This window comes from Tiliqua scincoides, chromosome 1, assembly GCF_035046505.1.
Source record: "Tiliqua scincoides isolate rTilSci1 chromosome 1, rTilSci1.hap2, whole genome shotgun sequence".
Classification (NCBI taxonomy): Eukaryota; Metazoa; Chordata; class Lepidosauria; order Squamata; family Scincidae; genus Tiliqua; species Tiliqua scincoides.
In genome coordinates this window covers 208,398,639-208,418,834 of record NC_089821.1, presented here as the reverse complement: position 1 = coordinate 208,418,834, position 20,196 = coordinate 208,398,639, and the positions used below count along the sequence as shown (strand labels likewise).

At 41.0% G+C, this 20,196-nt stretch overlaps 1 protein-coding gene across 1 annotated transcript in view; it reads left to right on the top strand.

The window, feature by feature from the left end:
- The window catches only part of MAP7 (microtubule associated protein 7), an 89,718-nt gene that overhangs the window by 68,567 nt on the left and 955 nt on the right, over positions 1 to 20,196 (top strand). Inside the window, exons 9-18 of the mRNA XM_066611225.1 lie at positions 4,914 to 5,062; positions 6,818 to 6,921; positions 8,635 to 8,909; positions 9,532 to 9,715; positions 10,758 to 10,950; positions 12,437 to 12,532; positions 12,960 to 13,010; positions 13,103 to 13,145; positions 14,173 to 14,308; positions 19,263 to 19,495. Coding sequence (XP_066467322.1) covers positions 4,914 to 5,062; positions 6,818 to 6,921; positions 8,635 to 8,909; positions 9,532 to 9,715; positions 10,758 to 10,950; positions 12,437 to 12,532; positions 12,960 to 13,010; positions 13,103 to 13,145; positions 14,173 to 14,308; positions 19,263 to 19,495 — 1,464 coding nt within the window. The remainder of the gene's footprint in view (positions 1 to 4,913; positions 5,063 to 6,817; positions 6,922 to 8,634; positions 8,910 to 9,531; positions 9,716 to 10,757; positions 10,951 to 12,436; positions 12,533 to 12,959; positions 13,011 to 13,102; positions 13,146 to 14,172; positions 14,309 to 19,262; positions 19,496 to 20,196) is intronic.

The following is a 20,196-nucleotide window of genomic DNA, read 5'->3' as shown; positions in this document are numbered from 1 at the left end:
TTTAAATAAAGTTCCATTTGCCTGCTCTTCTGTTAACAGGACTTCACCTACAAACTCTAAAATTATCTTATATTGCATACATGAGCTTCTTTGTGTATACCAGTTATACAAAAAATCCATTTACAGTTTAGATATATTTTTAAATTAGCACATAGTGTGGGACATACAAAGTGGTGTTGTGCAGATAGAAGTTTCATTTGTGCAAGGGGGAAGCAGTTTTGGTCACTTCCACCTTCTAGATATGCCCTACATGCTATTGTAGTCCCCCAATCCCCATGAGCAGACTTGGGAAGCACAAGGGACTGCAGATGGAAGGGGGAAATTAGATGAAAATCCCTCCTCCCACTTTTACAAATGGGGACTATTCTGTTTGCAGAACACCACTGTGGGCTTACAACTCTATATTTTATTTTTTTTAATTCACCAGCAGCAGACTTGGTTTTCTATCCTTTACATGAGTTATCTTTATGGTGAACATTTATCAAGAACTTTTTTTTTAAAACTTTGATATCCCAATAGCTAAAGTAGACTTGTCTCTGTGGATCACATGGGAAGAAACAGAAGAGACAAAAAGAGCATTTCCAGATCAAGGACTTAATGCACAATCAAGCAAAAGTTCTTTTAATCCTCTTTTTAATTCTGTGATGTAATTTTGTAATCCATCAGATAATCAGTATGTTCTTTTGTAGATGCTATTTTAATAGTTGAGGGGGTGATCCAGCCAAAGTTGGGTATACCAAAGTTGCATTAAAGTTAAGGGAGGCCAATTATTTACATATGTACTTCAGCCTCATGGATTTAAAAAGAAATCGGCAGCGTTTCACTTATATTGACATGCCCTTGTCTTTATTAGTCTCTATTATCCCTTATTTGTCTCTACAAAATAGACTATTATTTTTTTTATTGACCTACTGGATCTTTTAAAAATATAAGAACATTACCAGAGTGAGGGGGAACATTTCTGTAAGGAAGAGAGCCTTGCATATTAGATTTTTGCTCATATCTGCCTCATGATATATTACACTTTGTTTTCTCCTCCTACCAGTGTGGATCAGATATAAAGTTGCCAATTGAACTCATCTATGAGCAGCTTTTAACTGTGGTAGTTACTCCAGTGAGCTTTTATTCATCACGTGAAAGATCATAGGAATAACATAGCACCAGTCCCAAAAGACTCAGATGTACTTAAGGGCAGAAACCAGTAAGAATATCCCCACTATAGAAAACTAATAAGTAGATGTTGGATAATTCATATTATTCCCTGATGTGACAACTATAATTTCTATTCTCCCTGGGTCATCGTTAAATTTTCATGCATTTCCGTACAAGTGTGATTTCCCTGGGGATAAAAATAAGAGGCAGAATACTGTGAAGGCAGTATCATGAAAAAATAACAATATGAATAAAAGTCCTAAGAGACTTCTGAAAATGCCGCTTGTGTGTTTGATATAAAATCCATTGTGTCAAAATAATGCTACTTTTATCTCAATTATTAGTTATGGAACGATTAATTTCACACTTTATATAACAGAATTAAGAACACTGATAAAGGAATTTACAGTAATATATTACAACTGCTTTTGAGTGCTAAAATAATTCTAGGGACTACAGTTTTATTTCAAATAAAGAACTATAGGAGGCGGGACAGAATAGAAAAGGCTGGTAAAACCTGGATTTAAATTTCATTACCTTGTATGTAGTAGCTGGGAGGAAGGAGATGTAGATTTTATACAGCTGGTCATTACTAAAAAGGCAAAGCTCTTTCATGCACAGAGTAGCTGAATTTATGTTGCTTGATGCCAAATTATAAATTATGAACCGAAAGGAGCAGGTCATAGTCAAATTCAGGGGATGAGATGGGAAAGTCAGAAAATGTGGTGTGTTTAAAACCCTGCAGCAATAAAAAATTGTGGACTAGGATTTGGAGCAGGGGAAAAAGCTAAACATCTACATGTCTCCTGTTACATGCCAATATAAGATCACACATTTTTATCATTTTTATCCTGTATAATTTTGATGAATGTATAATGACATTATATGTCCATTACATTTTCTTAATGACATTAAGACAATTTTAGCTTGGATGAAAATTTGACATTTTTCAAATGGAGACCAAATTATTTTTAGGAATAATGGAATTATTCCTGGAATTATTCCAAATTATTTTTAGGAATAATGGAAAAATGGAATTTTTTTTGCATGTGGGCATTGAGCCTGTTTAGGAATTGTGTGCAATGAGGTGATCTGTGCTTGTTTTTCATCTCCTGTATAGCACAGTGAACCATTTTTAAAAAAACCTGATATCCTAGATTTTGGCCATTTGGGAGGGGTGTAGGGGTTTAGACTTCTTCCCCCACCCCTTACTCCAGGATCCCCTTCAAATAGCTAATTGTAGGAATTTTAAGGATTTTTTAAAAAGGGGTTGATATGCTCAGCTGCCCATAGGTTCTCCATTAGATCAGGGTGTTGATGTGAAGCAATATAATTGTACTGTTGATGAGTTCTTGAATTTTAACTTGTGTAGCATCTGCTTTGTTCCGTGGTAACTGTGATGCTTCTTTGTTATCTGGGTGAGGCTCTTCCTTCTACATCTAGTCTTGGTGTATTTTGGTTTTTTACTTATTGCTATGACTTATATATTAATAATTTTATAAATCAGTAGCAGTTTATCAGAATCATCACAGGTTTATTTTCTTTTTTATAAAGCAAGGTTCTTGAGGAGTGCCTGTTCCCCCCCCCCCATACTATAGTTTTGATTATAGAGACAGCCCATATCTTAAGCATGATAGACTTGCACAAATTCAAGTATACAAGCTTCTCTTCCCCCCAAGACAAAAAGCAACTGAAATTGTGCAGGCAACTCTGCACAATTCTACCTACTTGTTATGCCCCGGAGTGAACTTGAATGGGAAAATGAAGTTGCTGTTCCCTCAATTGCTACATGTCTCTCATACTGTGCGTTTAGTTCTTAAAGAGACAGTATGCATTTGTTGGCCTTAATGGAGTTTAGATTATATGTGTTATTGACTTTATGCACTAAATGTAACCCTCACATAAGATGCGGGCCGCCTGTATAAACCATAATATTGTATTTAAATATTTTTGTCACTTAGAAGCCACTGCCATTAAAAAGAAGAAAACTTTCCAATTTGAATATTAGGTCAAAATATCCAAACCATGTTCATGTTACAAAGATTCATTTTTCAGGCTCTAAGGTTACAATCACTACGTCTAGATTCTATCCTGACATCTATAGAGCTTTCTCAGGGGAATAAAATAAAACTAAAAAGTAGTTAGTTGACAACTAAATCTCACTCTTACTCTCACACTTCTGCTTGCTCAAGGAACTCTAAGCTATGACAAATGCAACATGCCCCAGCAGGGTTTATCCCCATCTAGATGCCAAGACAGGAACAAAAGTTTTTGTAGTATCTTTGATGTTCTTTTATTCAAAAACTTACTGACCTATAGACACCAGGTGTATCCCATGGTGGTCTGGGATCCTTCACAGAACACAAATATTGCTGAACCTTTTTTGTTTGTTTAAAGACTAATTCAATGTCCTCCCATCCCAGAATTTTACTGATACAGTCAGTTACTCCTTGCATGTAGGATAGAAAGACCTTTGTCCTGTGACCCCTTTCCTACAGAATCGGGGGAACATCATTCTTTCCAGCAACCATAGTCTTCTTAATGAGTCCTCGGGAGTACCCATTTTGTTCTAATGCCATCTTAACATGGTGCAGTTCTTCCTGAGGGTATTGGGGCTATGATATTCCTTTCACTCTTTTCATCAATGTATTGATCAGACCCCTTTTTTGTTTAGGGTGGTGGTTCGAAGTAAAGTGTAAATAGTGGTCTGTGCGTGGGAGTTTTCTAAAGACCTAAACACCAAATGTACAGCACCAAAGATACTGCAGACTGGGGCAGGCTGACAAGTAAGCAGAAACTGAACATAATTTAAGTGCCTGACATTGGATCAGCTTGACCAGACACAGGTCTTCATGAGGGAATAACGGTACAGTACCAAGCACAGAACTATAGAGAGGCCATCAAAATCTGTAAGCATCGTAACAGAAAAGAGGAAACACTCAGTCTTTGCCATGCTTGGACCTCAGTCCTTAGCAAAACTAACACTTTGAGATTTAACAAAGAACAGACTGAAATAATAGGTATCTTTAAGGAAAAAGGAAACATGACTAGGTATGGAATGGCTAATGGTAATGGGGGTTGGGATCAGATTAACAGCTGGTTGATTGGAAAAGCCTGGCTTTAAAAAAAAAAAAACGCTTGTTCCCGTCTTGGCATCTAGATGGGGATAAGCTCTGCTAGGGCAGGTTGCATTTGTTTTAGCTCAGAGTTCCTTGAGGCAGGAATATTTGCTGTATATTTTTTCTTTTTTTTCCTAGGCAATAGAGCAAGATATTCTGCTCCAAATGAGTTTCAGCAGTTTTAGGTGTCAGCTCACTACTGTTTAGTTTTATTTTATTCCCTTGAGAAAGCTCTACAGAGTTAGAACAAAACATCAGGATAGGATCTGAGACTTCGTGATTGTAGTGTTAGCCCAAAAATGAATCTTTCCTTAGATAGTAACTGTGGCTACAGAAGCCTTAGTGATTACATTTAACATTTCCACATGTTCATGTTGCTTTTCTATCTTTTTTTCGAAGTCATGGTTTACCTGTGTAAGTATCTTCATATTTAAATGCCTTTGAAATAATCAGTGGATAATCCAGTGATGGTTCTGGTTTCAGTGTGCCTTGTTTTCTGCATGTTTTAATACTTTCTTCCTTTTCTTCCTTTCCCATTGCTGTTCCTGTTCCTTTTTCTGGGCTTTTCTTCTATCACTTCACTCCGCTGCTGTTCTGTTAAATATATACAAACATTTATGAAAAAACAAACCTACACCCTAGTTATCCCCATTTGTCCTCGTTCAGCATCTTGCAGCCCCATCAGCCCTCTCTCCTTCAAGGCCATAAGCTGTCGAAATCCTGCAGACAGAGCAAAACTCTTTGGCACAACAGCTGATGTTAGAAGAAGGAGGACCACACATTCAGCAGGGGTAAGCTCATTACATATGAATAGGCTTACAGCTGTAGTGAACCAACCTTATGTAAATGATTGACTTGTGGACTAGTCTGCTTTTATAACAGGAAACTTGCTTGCTTGGACAATAAGATGATTGCATGTGGAATTCTATACTGCTGGGCAGTTCAGATACATCTCTAGTTCATAATTTTCAAAATCTTAATATTTGGTCAGGAATGAAATTCTCCCTAGGCCAAAGTGGCTTATTACTCTGCATATTTCAGGGCAAGGGAACATATCATGGCTTTTAAGTTATCTGTTAAGTTAGCCTGAAAAAAAAAAATGAAAAGCTTCCAGACCTTGGGGTGGGTGTGCAGGTGTTTGAATGAGAAGTAAGGATTGGAAGCTATGAAGCTTAACTTCATTTAACATTGTGGTTAAGATATTTCAATTGTCTGTACACTGTGGCAAACAAAATATTAAAAAGATTTTTCTCAGCATTGCCTCAAGATACGAAACATCTCTTGAGAATCTTGGGTTTGAGAACCCCTTAAAGAGGAAAACAAAAAAAAATCACATTTTCTCAGATGAAGGAACAGGTTGATGAATGTATACTGGGTTTGTGTTGTGTCCTAGAGAAGCTGTTGACAAAGCCTCTATAGAAATAGACATTGTACCTACTTTCAAAAAGATGGATGACTGAGATTCAGATCAATTGGTACTTGCAAACATTTTTTTTACAGTCCTACTTCAATGATGCTGTCTTTGCCCATGTAATAAGATACAAGAAAAAGTTTGGATTAAAACTGGGCCACATTTATTGAAATCAGTGCCAGTCAATCAGCTGCGTAAACCTTGCAGTAGGTTCCATTTCCAGTCAATCCTCCCTGCTGGAGAAACCCTGGAGGAGATAGCATGCAATTGCCCCTTTTGAGCGTTCTCACCTTGACTGAAAGATGTAACGTAGCTGCTCCTAATTCATACTTCTCTATGCCAGTGGGGTTGAGGAAGCTGAATTGTGCCACCTCTCACAAGCTGGACAACATTTGAGGTCAACTTTGTGATTCAAGTTCAAGGGGTCACCAGCAGGGCCAGCCCATTCGTGATGCCAACTGAAGTGGTTATGCCTTGAGGCAGCAGATTGGTAGAAAGTTTTCATCTCTGCCTGCCTACTTTCATCCACTGCTCCTCTCCTTCTGCCACTCCCTGGATTGGAAAAGAAAGAGGGGGGCAGAGGAAGAAATGGAGGGGAGGGGAGGACTGAGCTAGAAAATTGGTGAGTGGCTGGAGTAGAGGCTGGCACATCATTAGGTAAAAGGGCAACATTTGGCATGCCACCTCAGATGTCAGGAGGTTTGGTCACCAATCAGCACCCCCAAGCCAGACAGCCTCTTGAGATTGGTTTTGGTTCACTTACGACTCTTGGTCACCTCAGAGTACACACCAGATCACTATTCATAGTCTGTCATACACTACATTTGCTAGTTGTGACCGATCTGGCTCATGACACCTACTCTGAAAACAGTGTGGAATGCTCAAAGCTCCTCACCAAAAGCCAATCAGGTAAGGAAAATGAGCTGCCAACACAGCCACTGCTCCCTTTCCCCTCACTACCGAACAGGGTGCATGCCATGCAAGGAGGGACAGGGCTTAGATGCCCCTACATTTATTTGAAGCAGTGTAGGGGCATAATTCTATGGGTGTTTGTCACTTTTCTCATGCTGAATGTGTGAGGTATTGTGTTATGTGCCCTGTGTGTGGCTTATTTATTCTATATGTTAAATTTTAGACTAACAGAAAAGAAAAGGACAGGGGCCTTTCGTTGTCTAATCCTTCCTATGGCAAAAAAAGAGCTCGTTCACCTTCCACCTTCAGAAGTAAATCAGCTGCTTGGTAAGGAACTTGTTTCCCATCTTTGCATGTTCTTAAGTAGTATTTTTGACCGGTCTTTGTCAGATCAATAGAATGCTCACAGAAACCGAAAGGAAATGCAAATGTTAAAGTCCTTACTGACATTTTTTTCAGACCTTGGGAACTGTCAGGGAAACCCTAACCCATTGTCCATAGGCTGAGTATAGTGGTGTACATTTGAGAGATGAAACCATACTGAGGCACTCTTTCCTCTGCCTGCACTCAATGGGATGAATCCTAACTTACTGTTCTGTGAATGGAGTTTTCTGTTTTTGGGAGGACAGCTTCTGTAAGCGTAACATGCATGAATGGAGCAGTAATTTAAGATTCAACAAAGAGGCAATTACACAGATGTCCACAGAAGCAGGTACACTTTCCACACCCTGTCATATTTGCACTTAAAATATATTAAACTACAGAAATTAAGGCTGTTGCATTCCACGTACTAAAGTTCACTTTGAAACTAGGAAAATGTCTACCACTCAACTGTCCTGTAATATAGGCAGAGTCGCTTTATTCTTCATGTTGGGGGAATTGCAAAGATAACTTTCAATATTCATAAGTTATGATCCCAATAACTCCTTTAAGCATATCTGAGGTATTTGGGGTATGCCCTATAGAATTTTTGACTTTTGTTTTCTTTGAACAGGATCCCCCATTCTATATCACAAATGACTTTTGAATTTAAAATTTATTTTTAAAAAATGGCAAAGCACTAGAAGGACTGCTGTTTGAGAAGAGCATACTGAAAGCCTCCTTGGCAGTTTGGAACTAGTTTCATGACCTTTTGGCCCTGGATTGCAGAGCAGTGCTTGTACTAGGGTAGCGTTTGCAATTGTGATTAAACCCTTGGCCTTGCCTGGCATGTCTTGCCATGTTGTCCTCTGCTCAAACCCTTCCCATCCCAGAGTTTCGACTACTGAACAACACTAGCTTCCCTCCATGATCTCCTCATATCCTTTATACTCAAGGAAGAAAAAATGAAGAAAAAAAAATTTCAAAGTGAAGATGAAAAAAATCCACTTGACAATTGTCTCATGTTCTATTTCCATCTGTGCCATTTCTATTTTCTGTAAAGGAAAGTTATGGGCAGAGATATTCTTCTGATAATGCATTGGCTAGAAAAATTCAATAACATCTGTGGAACTGGGTGAAAACTAACCGGAAATGATTGTCTAACACAGGGGTGTCAACCGTAAGGCCCATGGGCCAAATGCTGTCCCTAGAAGCAGTTTATCAGGCCCCTGTTATAACTGGCTTCTCCCAGCATGATAATTGGGCTCTGTCATATTTTGAAAAAATGGACAAAATTTGTACATTTTCTTTTCTGTCATTTGCAGTTTCTGTGTGAGAATGAAGTGCTTATTACTGTCCATCAGCAGCTTAATGATTTCACTTCTGGCCCTCAGTAGGCACCATGAATACTAACTTTGGCCCACTGTATGAAATGAGTTCGACATCCCTGAACTAACATGTTCACTTGGTTGCATGACAGGAGAAGAATTTAATGTTAAGGAGAAGATTTAATATTAAATCTTTCTTTTGTGGCCCTTGTTTCTTTTTTTCTCTTGGGAAAAATAGGCAATTATTGCATGTGTAAAAAACCAAAACTCAATAAATTCTGAATAACCTGTTTGTATGTGTGTGTGTTTGCTATTAACATTGGTATCCCTATTCCTTTTGTGATTGACATAGGGCTTCTAGGTCGATGCCTTTTTTGCCTGGAACACCCAAAAAAGTAACATCGTCCCATGCATCATCCAGACTCTCTTCCTCTCAGCAGCGCCCTCCTTCTCCAGGCAATATTAGACCTATCAAAACTGAACGCAAACTAGAAATTGAGAAAAAAGAAATACAGCAGGAGCCTGAGAAGGCCACTGAAGAAAAGGCAGAAACTGGCAAAGCAGCCTCAAGCCCTGCAGCAGTTGCAAATGAAGAAGGACCTTCTAGTAAACCAGATACTGCACCTGGTGAGACTAGCTTTGTCAGATTCCAGATATGTGCTCCTTTCCTTGTTAGTAGATTCTCACCCCCTTTCCATCATGTGTCATTTGGATGTCATTTTGGTTCACTTAAGAATGACAGTAATTATGACCAAGTTTTAATTTAAGGATTTGATAATACTATTCAAAGTGCTGCATGTACTTGTCTTTTTGTCTCTAGTGCTAGCTCCAAATGTTTTGGGGTGCCCTTAAGGCAAAGTGTGTATCTAACCAAAGTGTATATCTAACATTATATCCCTAATGAAGAGAAGTGGGTCACATATAGAGGAGTTAGATTTGCAGAAGAGTCAGACATCTGGTACATCTTGCCCAATACTGTCTACACTGACTGGCAGTAGTTTTCCCTGGTCTCAGTAAGAAGCCTTCTCCCTATTCTTGCTGCCTTTCCCCATCTACCATTGAGCTGTGGCCCTTCCCCAAGATCAATGAGTAGACTTTACCTTCACATTTTAAACTCCTCATCTAATTACAGAGGGGCGTTGAAGAAACTCCAGATTCTGCACCACATCACAGATCTTGTGCTGTTCAGATTGACAAAATGTGCCCTCACTCATTTAGGGTGTTAAATATTCTGTTCTAACTCTTTCAGTTGCTGCACCAATTCTGCCCACTGCTCCTTCAGCTGCTTCACCATCTCCTGTGGGTAGCAAGCCTTCTGCAGGGACAATGGATCCAGAAGAAGCAACTAGAATCCTTACTGAAAAAAGGCGATTGGCCCGAGAACAACGAGAACGTGAGGAACACGAAAGACGGGAGAGAGAAGAGACAGAAAGGTGACCATCCTACCTTTTGCTGAATGGAGAAGATGCACTTTCAGCATATCTTCTGTTTCTTGTGTCATAGAACCTAAAATTGAAAACTAATGAGACTTAAAAAAAAAAACCCAAAAAAACTTGGTAATAGAAAAATTAAAAAACCATAATCAATCCAGGTCTTAGTCTGTGGTTGGAATAACAGAACAGACAGGATGCTTAGAGATGGCTCTGAAGCATGGAGACAGTACTTGAAATTATAATGCAAATATCCGTGTTCAGAAGACTAAGTAGTGCAATCCTCTCATGGTACTGTTCTGCATCAGACTGCATGGGAGGAGTTCTCCTTTCAACATCCCCCCCTTGCATCAATATCTCCTTAAATGTTTTCCGAAGTGGTACAATCCTGTGAGACCGATGATTTGTCTGTAACTGATTCTGTCTGTCCAAGGAAAGATTGACCTGCTTCAGGCAGTCCAAAAAAACCGTGGTTACTAGATCTTAAACAAGTCAGAATCCGTGCACACCCACCTTCCCCTTTTCCTGACACCAGGCACTACTAAATAAAAAATTACCTCATTTATTAAACTACAGTTGGCAGTATCATCCAAATGGGGAAACTGTGCCTAAAGCAGTTCTAGCAAGCCAGGATATCAAACCACAGTTTGATACACTGAATTTTTCAGGTTGTTTAAGCCACAGTTTTGCAGTTTGGACATCCAAATGGCACACAGGTACACATGGGCTCATTTAAAACGCCACAAGCTGTGGTTAGACCATCTGAATCAGGCCAGTGAATCTCTCACTAATACATCTAAGTATAACTTACAGTTGTTTGCCACAAACTGACTGACCAGAGGGCAAGATGTCTTTTTTTATAGTTCGGTACGATCTGTAACTGTCCATTTTTGAAAATGTTGGGCACCTTTTCAATGAAGGATTTCTTTTCTAACTCTAGATTTACTTTTTGCTTTTGTGCAGAATGTACGGGAGAATTAAACAAAAAACTTTCTTCCTTCTTCCAGTATGCGGTTGTCTTAATACCCATTCTTTATGCTGTTAGGCAAAAGAAGGAGGAATTGGCACAAAGGATAGCTGAAGAGAGAGCTCGCCGAGAGGAAGAGGCTCAGAAACTGGAGGCAGACAGAAAGCAAAGAGAGGCAGATCAGGCACGAGAGAGAGAAGAACAGTTGCGCCGTCAGGCTGAAGAAAAGGAACAGAAGGGAAAAGAGGAAATGGAACTCCTTCAGAAGCAGGTGTGCTGGCATGATCAAGTGTAGAGGAGCTTCAGACTGCTCTCTGATTATTGGTAAAGAGATTGGTAAACAGGTGCTACCATGGTTTATTGAACCTATGGAAACTCTTAAGATGTTATTAAACCATGCATACAGGATGAGCCTTATTCACAAGTCTTATTAGACCAGTTCAGCTGACACAATGCCAGTCCTCTCAACCATGTGGGAGAGGAGCATGGATTTGAGCATATGTTCTCCCTACATTGTTCAGTGCGCCACCCTGCCACCATCTAATTTAGTGTCTCTCAACTTTTTTTTACTGTGTCCCTAAATACAGTTTTTTTATCTCACACTGGTGACCCATTGAATTGATATACTGTATGTTAATAATAACAAAAAGATCTACCCACAAGGGTAGGGTCACAACTCATAGTTTGGGAACCACTGATCAAATTGCAAAGGGCACTTTATCAAAATCAGCCCAGATTGGACAAATGAATTATTTAGACTAAATATGTGCAGTATGAGAGGAATGTGCCCACATTCTTCCCCCACATTAGTAGGATGGGCTGGCATCTGTTTTGTCTGATTGGGCCAATACCCCCCTCACCCAAGCCCAACACTCCACTTTCCCACACTGGCTTCATTTAGAAAACCCAAATTCCTGGACATGCTCTCTGGTTCAGATTGTGTTGTATATTTCCAGTTAAGCACTTGTGCTTCACCCTTAGTTAAGCAGTCTAGATATGATCTCAGTCCTTCTCATCAAGTGACAGTGCCAGCAATGGAGATGCAACAGGCATTTAATGCTGGTTCTGTTTAAATGACTCTGGGTTTCATGAAAGTGACCACCCAATGAAACAAACTAATGCAACATAATCAGTGAAACGAACAGGAAGTTATGCTACTTCAACAGTGTTTCCTTCCCTCTGCCTATGTGCTAAAATATACCATTTGCAAAAGGTCCTTTCTCACTTTTCCAGCATATCATACATAAAACAGGAAGGCTGTTATTCTTGAAATAAATGCATCAGGGTAACAGTGGAGGCCGAATCATGTTTTGCCACCAGAAAGGCACAATACAGTGACACTCTTAAGGAGGAGTTAGAGGAGTATCAAAATGAATTTAGAATGCCACAATCTGAAAAACACAAGATTGTGTGCTCAATGAGGTTCATTTTCTTTCTCTGAGTAGCAATATTCTCACATCCCCCATACATCCATCTACTTCTCTAAATTCAAGCTACTTTTGGATCTTAGGAGAAGCATCTTTTGTCGTATTAAAAAAAGAAAGTGCAGTCTGCTCTCTGGGAAAAAAGAACAACTGCAAACCCTGCAGGTCTTCTGTAGCTTCTTGCAAACACTTGCTAGGTTGGCACCATTGACCACCAAAGGACTATCAGGTTGGTTAAAATGTGAAATGTAAAGAAGCAGATGCTGCTGATGGGTCTGTGATAACATTGTCAATACACTTGTTTTTTTTCTCTTTTCCTGTGTCATCCCTTAGAAAGAAGAAGCTGCCCGATTACGAGAAGAGCAGATTCGGTTAGAGCGTGAAAAGCATTTCCAAAGAGAAGAACAAGAGCGCTTAGAAAGGAAGAAGGTAACAGAAAAGCACCTGTGCACACTGCAAAGACCTTGGTCTTGCGTGCGGCTGGGATATTTCTGTAGCCACCAATGGGAACCGCCTGTGCTTATAGTCTTGTGGATTGGATCATTTAAGGGCATTAAAAAACCAAAACAAATGAAAAAAGAGCTTACATCACTGCCAGCCTGCTTTGAGCTCTCCTTTTATTCATGGAGGAGGTGTCTGAAGTAATGCAGGAACAGGCAAACTAGTTCCCTGCATGGGAGAGAAAGGAGTGTATGAAGAAGTGAGTTCTTCCTCTTTCTTCTGCTTGTACTTCCTCCACTGCTAACCACTCTCTCTTGCTGAGGACCTGAGATAGAAGCAGCCCATCTTAAGCACCTGGCTCAGGAGTACCTCCCCCCCTCCAGTAAGTGATGTTTTCCCTTAATTTTCCTTGTAGCGACTTGAGGAGATCATGAAAAGAACTAGACGAACAGAAGCTGCAGAGAAGGTATGTAGTTCTGCATTTCAGCCTCTCTCAGTAGAAACCATGTTGTGCATTTTTAATATCACTTCTAACTTAGCAAATTATTTATTTTACAGAAATCGAACGAACAGCAAAATGGAGAGATAGCAAAGGAAACAGGTATTGTTTCTGACTCTGCAACAGGTGTAGAACTGAAACTGTTATTCAGAACATGGCCTAAATAGGGCAGACAGGATGTTTTAAAGAAAGAAAGCAGTTCAAATACCCTCAATGAAATGTCAATTATCAGAATGTGAATTCTTGAATAACAGCATTTTATTGTATACATAATTAACATTGTGTAGTGAAATATATAATTAGAACTGCAAGCTTTAATGATTTGATCAGTAGATAAGATGATTAATGGGTCTTGAGGTTCATCTTAGGGCGCAATCCTAACCCCTTATGTCAGTGCTTTCCAGCACTGGCATAGCGGTACCAAGGGGACATGTGCTGCATCCTGCAGTTGGGTGTCACTCTTGGAGGCCTCCTCAAAGTAAGGGAATGCTTGTTTCCTTACCTCAAAGCTGCATTGCATTGCATTGCTGGAAAGCACTGCCATAAGGGATTAGGATTGCGCCCTGCATCACTATGATGGTGGAACTGAATATTTTGCCCAATCTTTCATCAGCATGTCTTATATGGGAATTATAGGATTAGTGATTTCAAATGTAATAAGTCACTGTAATAAACTATTTCCATTTTAAAAAACATGAAGATGACAGAAAGGCACAAATTCTTATTATTTCTGAGCAAAAGAAATTGCAAGGAATGATGTATGGTCAACTTTTTAATAAATCCATGAAGTCTTTACTGATCTGGATATGTTTCACCATCATGCTATGAGGGATGCTAAATTTGTTCATGGCTTAATTGGAGAAAAGGCTCTGAAATTTCATCCTTAAATGTGTTAAAGAGACCAGGAGTTCTGATCACATGTAGAGTGCATATGCCTCTCCAATGAGTGTGCACAGCCAACTCGCATGCAGCTGGGGTGGGTTTGGGGAGCAGGAGTGTCAACTGAGAAGTTGGAGGTGTCGCACTGTCATACCAAAACTATACTGAGCATTTTGCTGGACAGAAGCATAGATGTCCTTGTAGTCAGAAAATGAGAACTTCTTTTCTTGTGTTTTTTCTTATCTACTAGTGACTAGCCCCACATCTCCATTCAGCCCGGTGACAGACTCTCAGGTTCAGTGTGTGCCAGAATCTCCACGCAATGGGGAAATGTTAACCCATACGCACATGCTCATGTCACATCAACCCACAAGAAACCTAGACAGGTGAGTGATATGCTACTCTTGGGGAATGGAGCTGTTTCATGAGTGTGTTGAATCACATTAATTTTTCTTTGCTTCTTTAAAAAACGATTTGATCTTCTACTGCCAGTACTCTGGGTACCATTCAGCATCAGTTGAATTTGCGCACTAAAAACTATAGTTCTCAGTCAACCACATAGTATTTGAAAGTGCACTTTGTGGCTTGCTAGCTAAGAGTGTACTCTTTAAACATTAATGAACCATAAAGAGCCCTTCCATGTGCATCCTGCCATTATTGAGGGAGATGCTGTTAGAGAAAATGCGATGCAGAAACAGCACGTGCAGAATGGCTGCTTTCCAGTGTAGCAAAAGGAATGCTCTTATACGAGGCTCAGTGCTCTTCAGCATATCCAGAAGCTTAAATCAGCACTAGAATCTGAGCAGAAGAATTAGCCTTTGATGCTTTCTTGTGCTTCCCAAATGGGAGACATTTGTCATTCACACATCAGTCTAGCCTCAAGGAAGTTCATTTTCCACCTTCAAAGAGGAGGAGACACTTGCCTCTTTAAATACCATATAAAATACTTGGGTATGCAGGCACTTGCATTGAAGAGCACTGGTCCAATCAGGCCTCTCAAGCTGGTGATGCATGCTTGCTGTGGGAAATGCCACTGTACCTAAGACAAACATTATTTCAATAACTTTTGAATGCATACCCAGCCTACACAGCTCTACAGAACACTCAGGGCAGCAGAAATTACATAAGAAACAACAAATGTAAAGTGCAGATCTGAAATACATAGGTCAATTCACAGTACATTTCCTAAAATGCACATTGGTATGTAGAGCAACCCTGAGAGAAACTTGGTTAGCAATATGTACATATTCCATAATCTTCCATAAATTATTTAAAGTCACACAGGATGACCTAAGCCAGCCATTAAGCCTCAATTATTTCTTCAGTTTTGACAGATGCCTCTGTAATAGCGATGCTGATGCACTGTATGCAGTGTACCAGAGACAAATATCAGAATCACTAAGGTGTAAGGGCTGTGAACAAAAAAATTTACATACCACATTCTGATTTTAAATAGAAAGTTGTGTGTTCTCTTTCTCAATCCACAAACACCCTACATACGTAGAATAATAAGATTACAGATTTGTAGGTAGTGAGAAGCCAGTGGATTGCATTCTTGTATCTGCACCAAAATTTGGTTTGTGCCCACTGGCTCTTTAGTTATCCTCCAAGGAATGAACCCTTTCTGACTTGGCATGGGAAGCTTTCCCTCTGTTTCAAAGAATGGGTTTCTCTGGGTTTCAGAGAATGGGCTCCTTTTGGACCACAGAGTAGACTGTTGGGCTATGCTTTTGCTGTTCCAGAATTTTTGTCTTCCAATGTCCCATATCACAGTCAAGGAGATATGTCTATTCCATAAGTTATCCCATATTCAAAAATGTGGTTGAATTGTACCAGTCATGTTTAGATTACATCCTCTTCTAAGTTTCTACCAGTGATATACTATAGCAATAACTGGGCATTGGGAATTAAATTATACTGATGTTTCTATTATCCATGTTGCAAATGTGAACTTGCATCTCTGCTGTGGCAATCCACACCGCATACATCAGTGTTCCCTTGTGTGCTTTTTTCCATTAGATTGCTGTACCTCAGTATTGTGGGAGTGGAGAAGTACCGTAGATACTTGCCTATAGGGCGATAAATTTGTCCCATCTGATAGCTCCTGAATCTACTCTTCGCCTTATCTGCGGGGCCACTTGGGGGGTCAGGGCTGTTTCAGGCACACTGCAGAGCAGCTGTGGTGCTGCTGGGGAGGGTGATGTGCCACCCGCTCCCCCACCGCGCTCGGGGAGCCTGACAGAGCTGCTCGGTTCGCCTGCTGTTCCCTCCTTCCCACCTGGAGCAGGGAGACTGACGGAGCTGCTCCATTCACCTGCTGCTCCCTCCTTCCAACCTCAAGCGGGGAGCCTGATGGAGCTGCTCCCCTCGCCTGCCTCCCTCCCTCCTCGCTGGTGCTCCTGGGCATTGCAGTCCGGCCTGCTCAGGCTCCCCAGCCTGGTCTCCTTGCCTCTGACTTCCTCCTCCGCCACCCCGTTAGTCTTCGCAAGGACAGGAAAGGGGAGCAGGAGCCTGGATCGCACCCCATGCGTGTTGTCAGTGGGGCTTACTCCCAGGAAAGTGCGCATAGGATGGCAGCTCTGAGCCCAAGCCTGTGCATGCCTTCTCAGAAGTAAATTCCATTATTGTCAATGGGGCTTACTCCCAGGAAAGTGCACATAGGATGGCAGCCTTTGAGCCCAAGCCAGTGCATGCCTACTCAGAAGTAAGTTCCATTATTGTCAATGGGGCTTACTCCCAGGAAAAGATTGTAGCTAGAAGATGGGGAGAGAAACGGGAGGGCTGCTTCTTCATGCAGAGTCTACAGCTCTGCATCTGCTTCTTCTGAGCAGAAGCCCCCACACAGCCTCCCTCCCTCCCACCCGCCCCACTGCCTGCTTCTCTCTGCCCTTCAGCCCCAGCCCCTCTTCCCTCCACCAGCCTTCACTCTACTGTATTGTTTTCTCCCCCTTCTCTTCTCCCTTCCCCATTGTCCCTCTTTCTCTGCCCCCTATTTACAAGCCATGCAATCAGGGAAACTGACCAGGAAACCCCCTGACAGCCTTGCTCCTGCTGTAAATCAAGAGGAGGAAACAGCCCTCAGATCAGGTGAAGGTGGGCTTGTTGCAGCTGCAGGATGCACCTTCCCTGAAAGTGGAAACACTCCCATCAAATGTCTTACAAGCTACAATTCAGAGCACCATTACTTACAAATAACACCCAGGGAAAGCACTGGGTCTGCTTCTGAGTAAATAGGGTTTCAGCTATGTGCAGCTGCACTTGGTCACAGCCATTTGCTGTTGCTTGTCTCTGCTGTGAATTGAATTGCACACTCCCAGTTGTGTTCTAAGTTGTATGTTATATGTAGAGCTTCTGGCTTAAGAACAGAAGACTCTTCCTTTGCACTGTTTTGCATCAGAAGTGTCCTGAGAAATTCTGAGTGATAGATCACTTTTTTATGTTTTAGTTTTTTTCCTGTGCTGGTCTTCAATCACTGGTTCATACATGAATTGATCACCAAAAAGTAGCTATTGGTGGGGCTTTCACAGTCAACTAGCTACCTCCCTTCCTGCCTTGCTGGCCCTGCAAGGCATTCTGGAGCACTGCCATTATTCCATTCTCTTTCAAGTACCCCTAAAGATCCTGCTGAGTCCCCCTGGGGGTACATGAACCCCAGGTTGGGAACCACTGTTCTATTAGTGTGCTGTTTACAGTGCAGTTACTCTTTGATAGTGTTTACAAAAAGATGGTGAAGACCAGAATTTAAAAGTGTATGAATAAAAATGAATCTTACGATCTTTTACTATATTTTTAATAAATTAGAGACTGTCAGTTCTTATGTAATAATTACTGGTAGGTTATTTTTCAGGATCTGGCCTAGGATAAAATCAGACAAAACTATAATCAGACACACACCCCTAAGTTTATGACCCCGGCTTATCCGAGGGTCATAGAAAAATTCTCAAACCTTGCCCTCGACTTATCTGTGAGATCGGCTTATAGGCGACTGTCTGCGGTGTGTTTTCCCCTCTGCAGTTCTCCTTGTTGGGACAGCTTTTACAGAAAAAAGTGCAGTGGGAATGTGTCCTGCTTCCAAGTGAGAAAGTTTATGGATGATGCATTCCTTCATACTCCCACCTTGGCAGAGGCTGTACCTATGTGCATTTCCTTGTTGTAAGCAATTCTGTAAGCAGAAGCAGCAAGGAAAGTGCCCTGTTGTATGTTCCCTCTGCCAACCTCTTTCTTGAGTAGAGATGGGGACAATGCAGTCTTTCCCCACATGTCTATAAATATGTACCAAAAATAAGAGACAGCCAACCTCAACAGCTTTTTAAAAAGCCATGAAGCTAGCCTTTGGCAAGAAAACCAACCATAACTGTATTACATCCCTTAAAAATATATTTATAAAGAAAAAAACAACCCACCTGCTGAGGTTTGAATGTGCTTCAGATTAATTAACACATACCACCTGCTGTCAGTATTTATCTGTCTGTATAGTTGTTGGCTGTCTCTTCAAATCAAACACCAGATGATATCAGTTAGGGACTCTGTTGTCAAAAATATGCAAACTGTGTAGATGCTAGAGAGGAGATTGCTCATAACCCTAAAGAAGGCTGCTTGATGCATGTGCTGTACATCGAAAATTAGAAAGATTAAGACAGGCTGCAGTTCACCAATGACCATGATATCTTTGCAGTGCATCATATATGGAATTGGCAACTATGTGATATGACAAACCATATTTGTAGTTTTATTAATGCTTGGCAGAGTCCTGTGCAACTCAACTGCTTTATGAAATCTGCTCTTGACTGAGTCAGACCATTCAGTCCAGCTCTCTGCTCTGGGTCAGTTTCACTAGCCCTACCTGAAGTGCATGGCACCAAGCTGAAGTTGAAACATTCCCTAATTATTTTCGGAGAGAGAGTCTGCACTGGAAATAAAATGGTGCAAGTTTAGCATCCCAACAGTGAGTAATGAAAACTGAGAGAGGGAAAAAATATCAGTCTAAAGCAGCAGTCTTCAGAGTGGACTGCAAAGGCTTCCCCAGTGCAGATAGTGTTTACCATCCCGCTGGGGAGCCTCTGCAAAGCCACTCAGTGCGCCCCCCAGTCTTCACTCCAGCCAGCTGGCGCAAAGCCTGCTGGGGCATCAGAACCCAGAAGCAGCTGGCAGGCATGAAGACTGGGGACACAGGGAGAGGCTTTGTGGAGGCTCCCCTGTGGAACATTAAGTGCCGTTCACACAGGGGAGGGCTTAGGCAGGGCACCAGATCTGGCTCATGGCCAGAGTCCCATAAGCCCTGGTCTAAAGTGTGGCTTTATTATCAGCAAGGTATTGATCCTCTATTTTCATATCTTTCAGTAATTTCAACCCAGGAAAACATTCAAATGAAAATGGTGTGTCTATGCAGAATGAAAACTTTGAAGAGCTCATAAGCTTACCCATGGGAACAAAACCATCTAGACTGGATGCCATGAACAATGATGAGGAGGACAGCTCTGAAATTCCTTTGACTCCTATTTTGGCCTTTGAAGCTAAGGGGACTCTTGGGCCATTGCCTCAGGTAGATAATGTTCAAACACATCAAACGGCAGGTAGGTTTGTGTTAAAGTTTGTACAGCAGTCTCATTTGTAACTGGCATGGTGTGTGGTTTCTGGGATGGCACCAAAAAATGTCTAGCTTCAGTCTGAATTCAAGTTAGGACGGGGGATGAATTATATAAGCTCTGCATTAAAAATATTTATGATGATGATAATAAACTTTATTTGTATCCCGCCCTTCTCCCTAAAAGGGATCCAGGGCGGCTCACAACATATAAAAACAGTTTTAAAAAGCATGATTTAACAAGATAAAAACATATTAAAAACACATTAACAGAGGCCATAAAAACAGTAGTCAGAATAAAGTCAGTATAAAAAGAGCATAAAACAGCAAGTCATAGAGGAATCCAGCCTGTAAAAAGAAACTAAAAGATGTATAAAAAAGTTAAGAAGGCCATGGAATCAGAAGGCTTGTTTAAAGAACAGGGTCTTCAGGCCTCGCCAAAGATCCTTTCTAGAGCAACATGAAGCTTAAATGTGGAAAGGGGGATTGAGAGAGAGCATGTACTAAAAGCCTGCTGGTCAGTTTCACTAGAATTCTCTGAAGTGCATGGCACCAAGTTAAAACTTCACTGTTGAAAGTTTTGTTCCAAGTATATTCGTTGCCCCCAGCCCACTGTGAATTTCTTAAGCTGTGTCTTTCTACCTTGGGGTGGTGAAACCTCAGTTGTGGGGTTACAACAACTTATGGGAA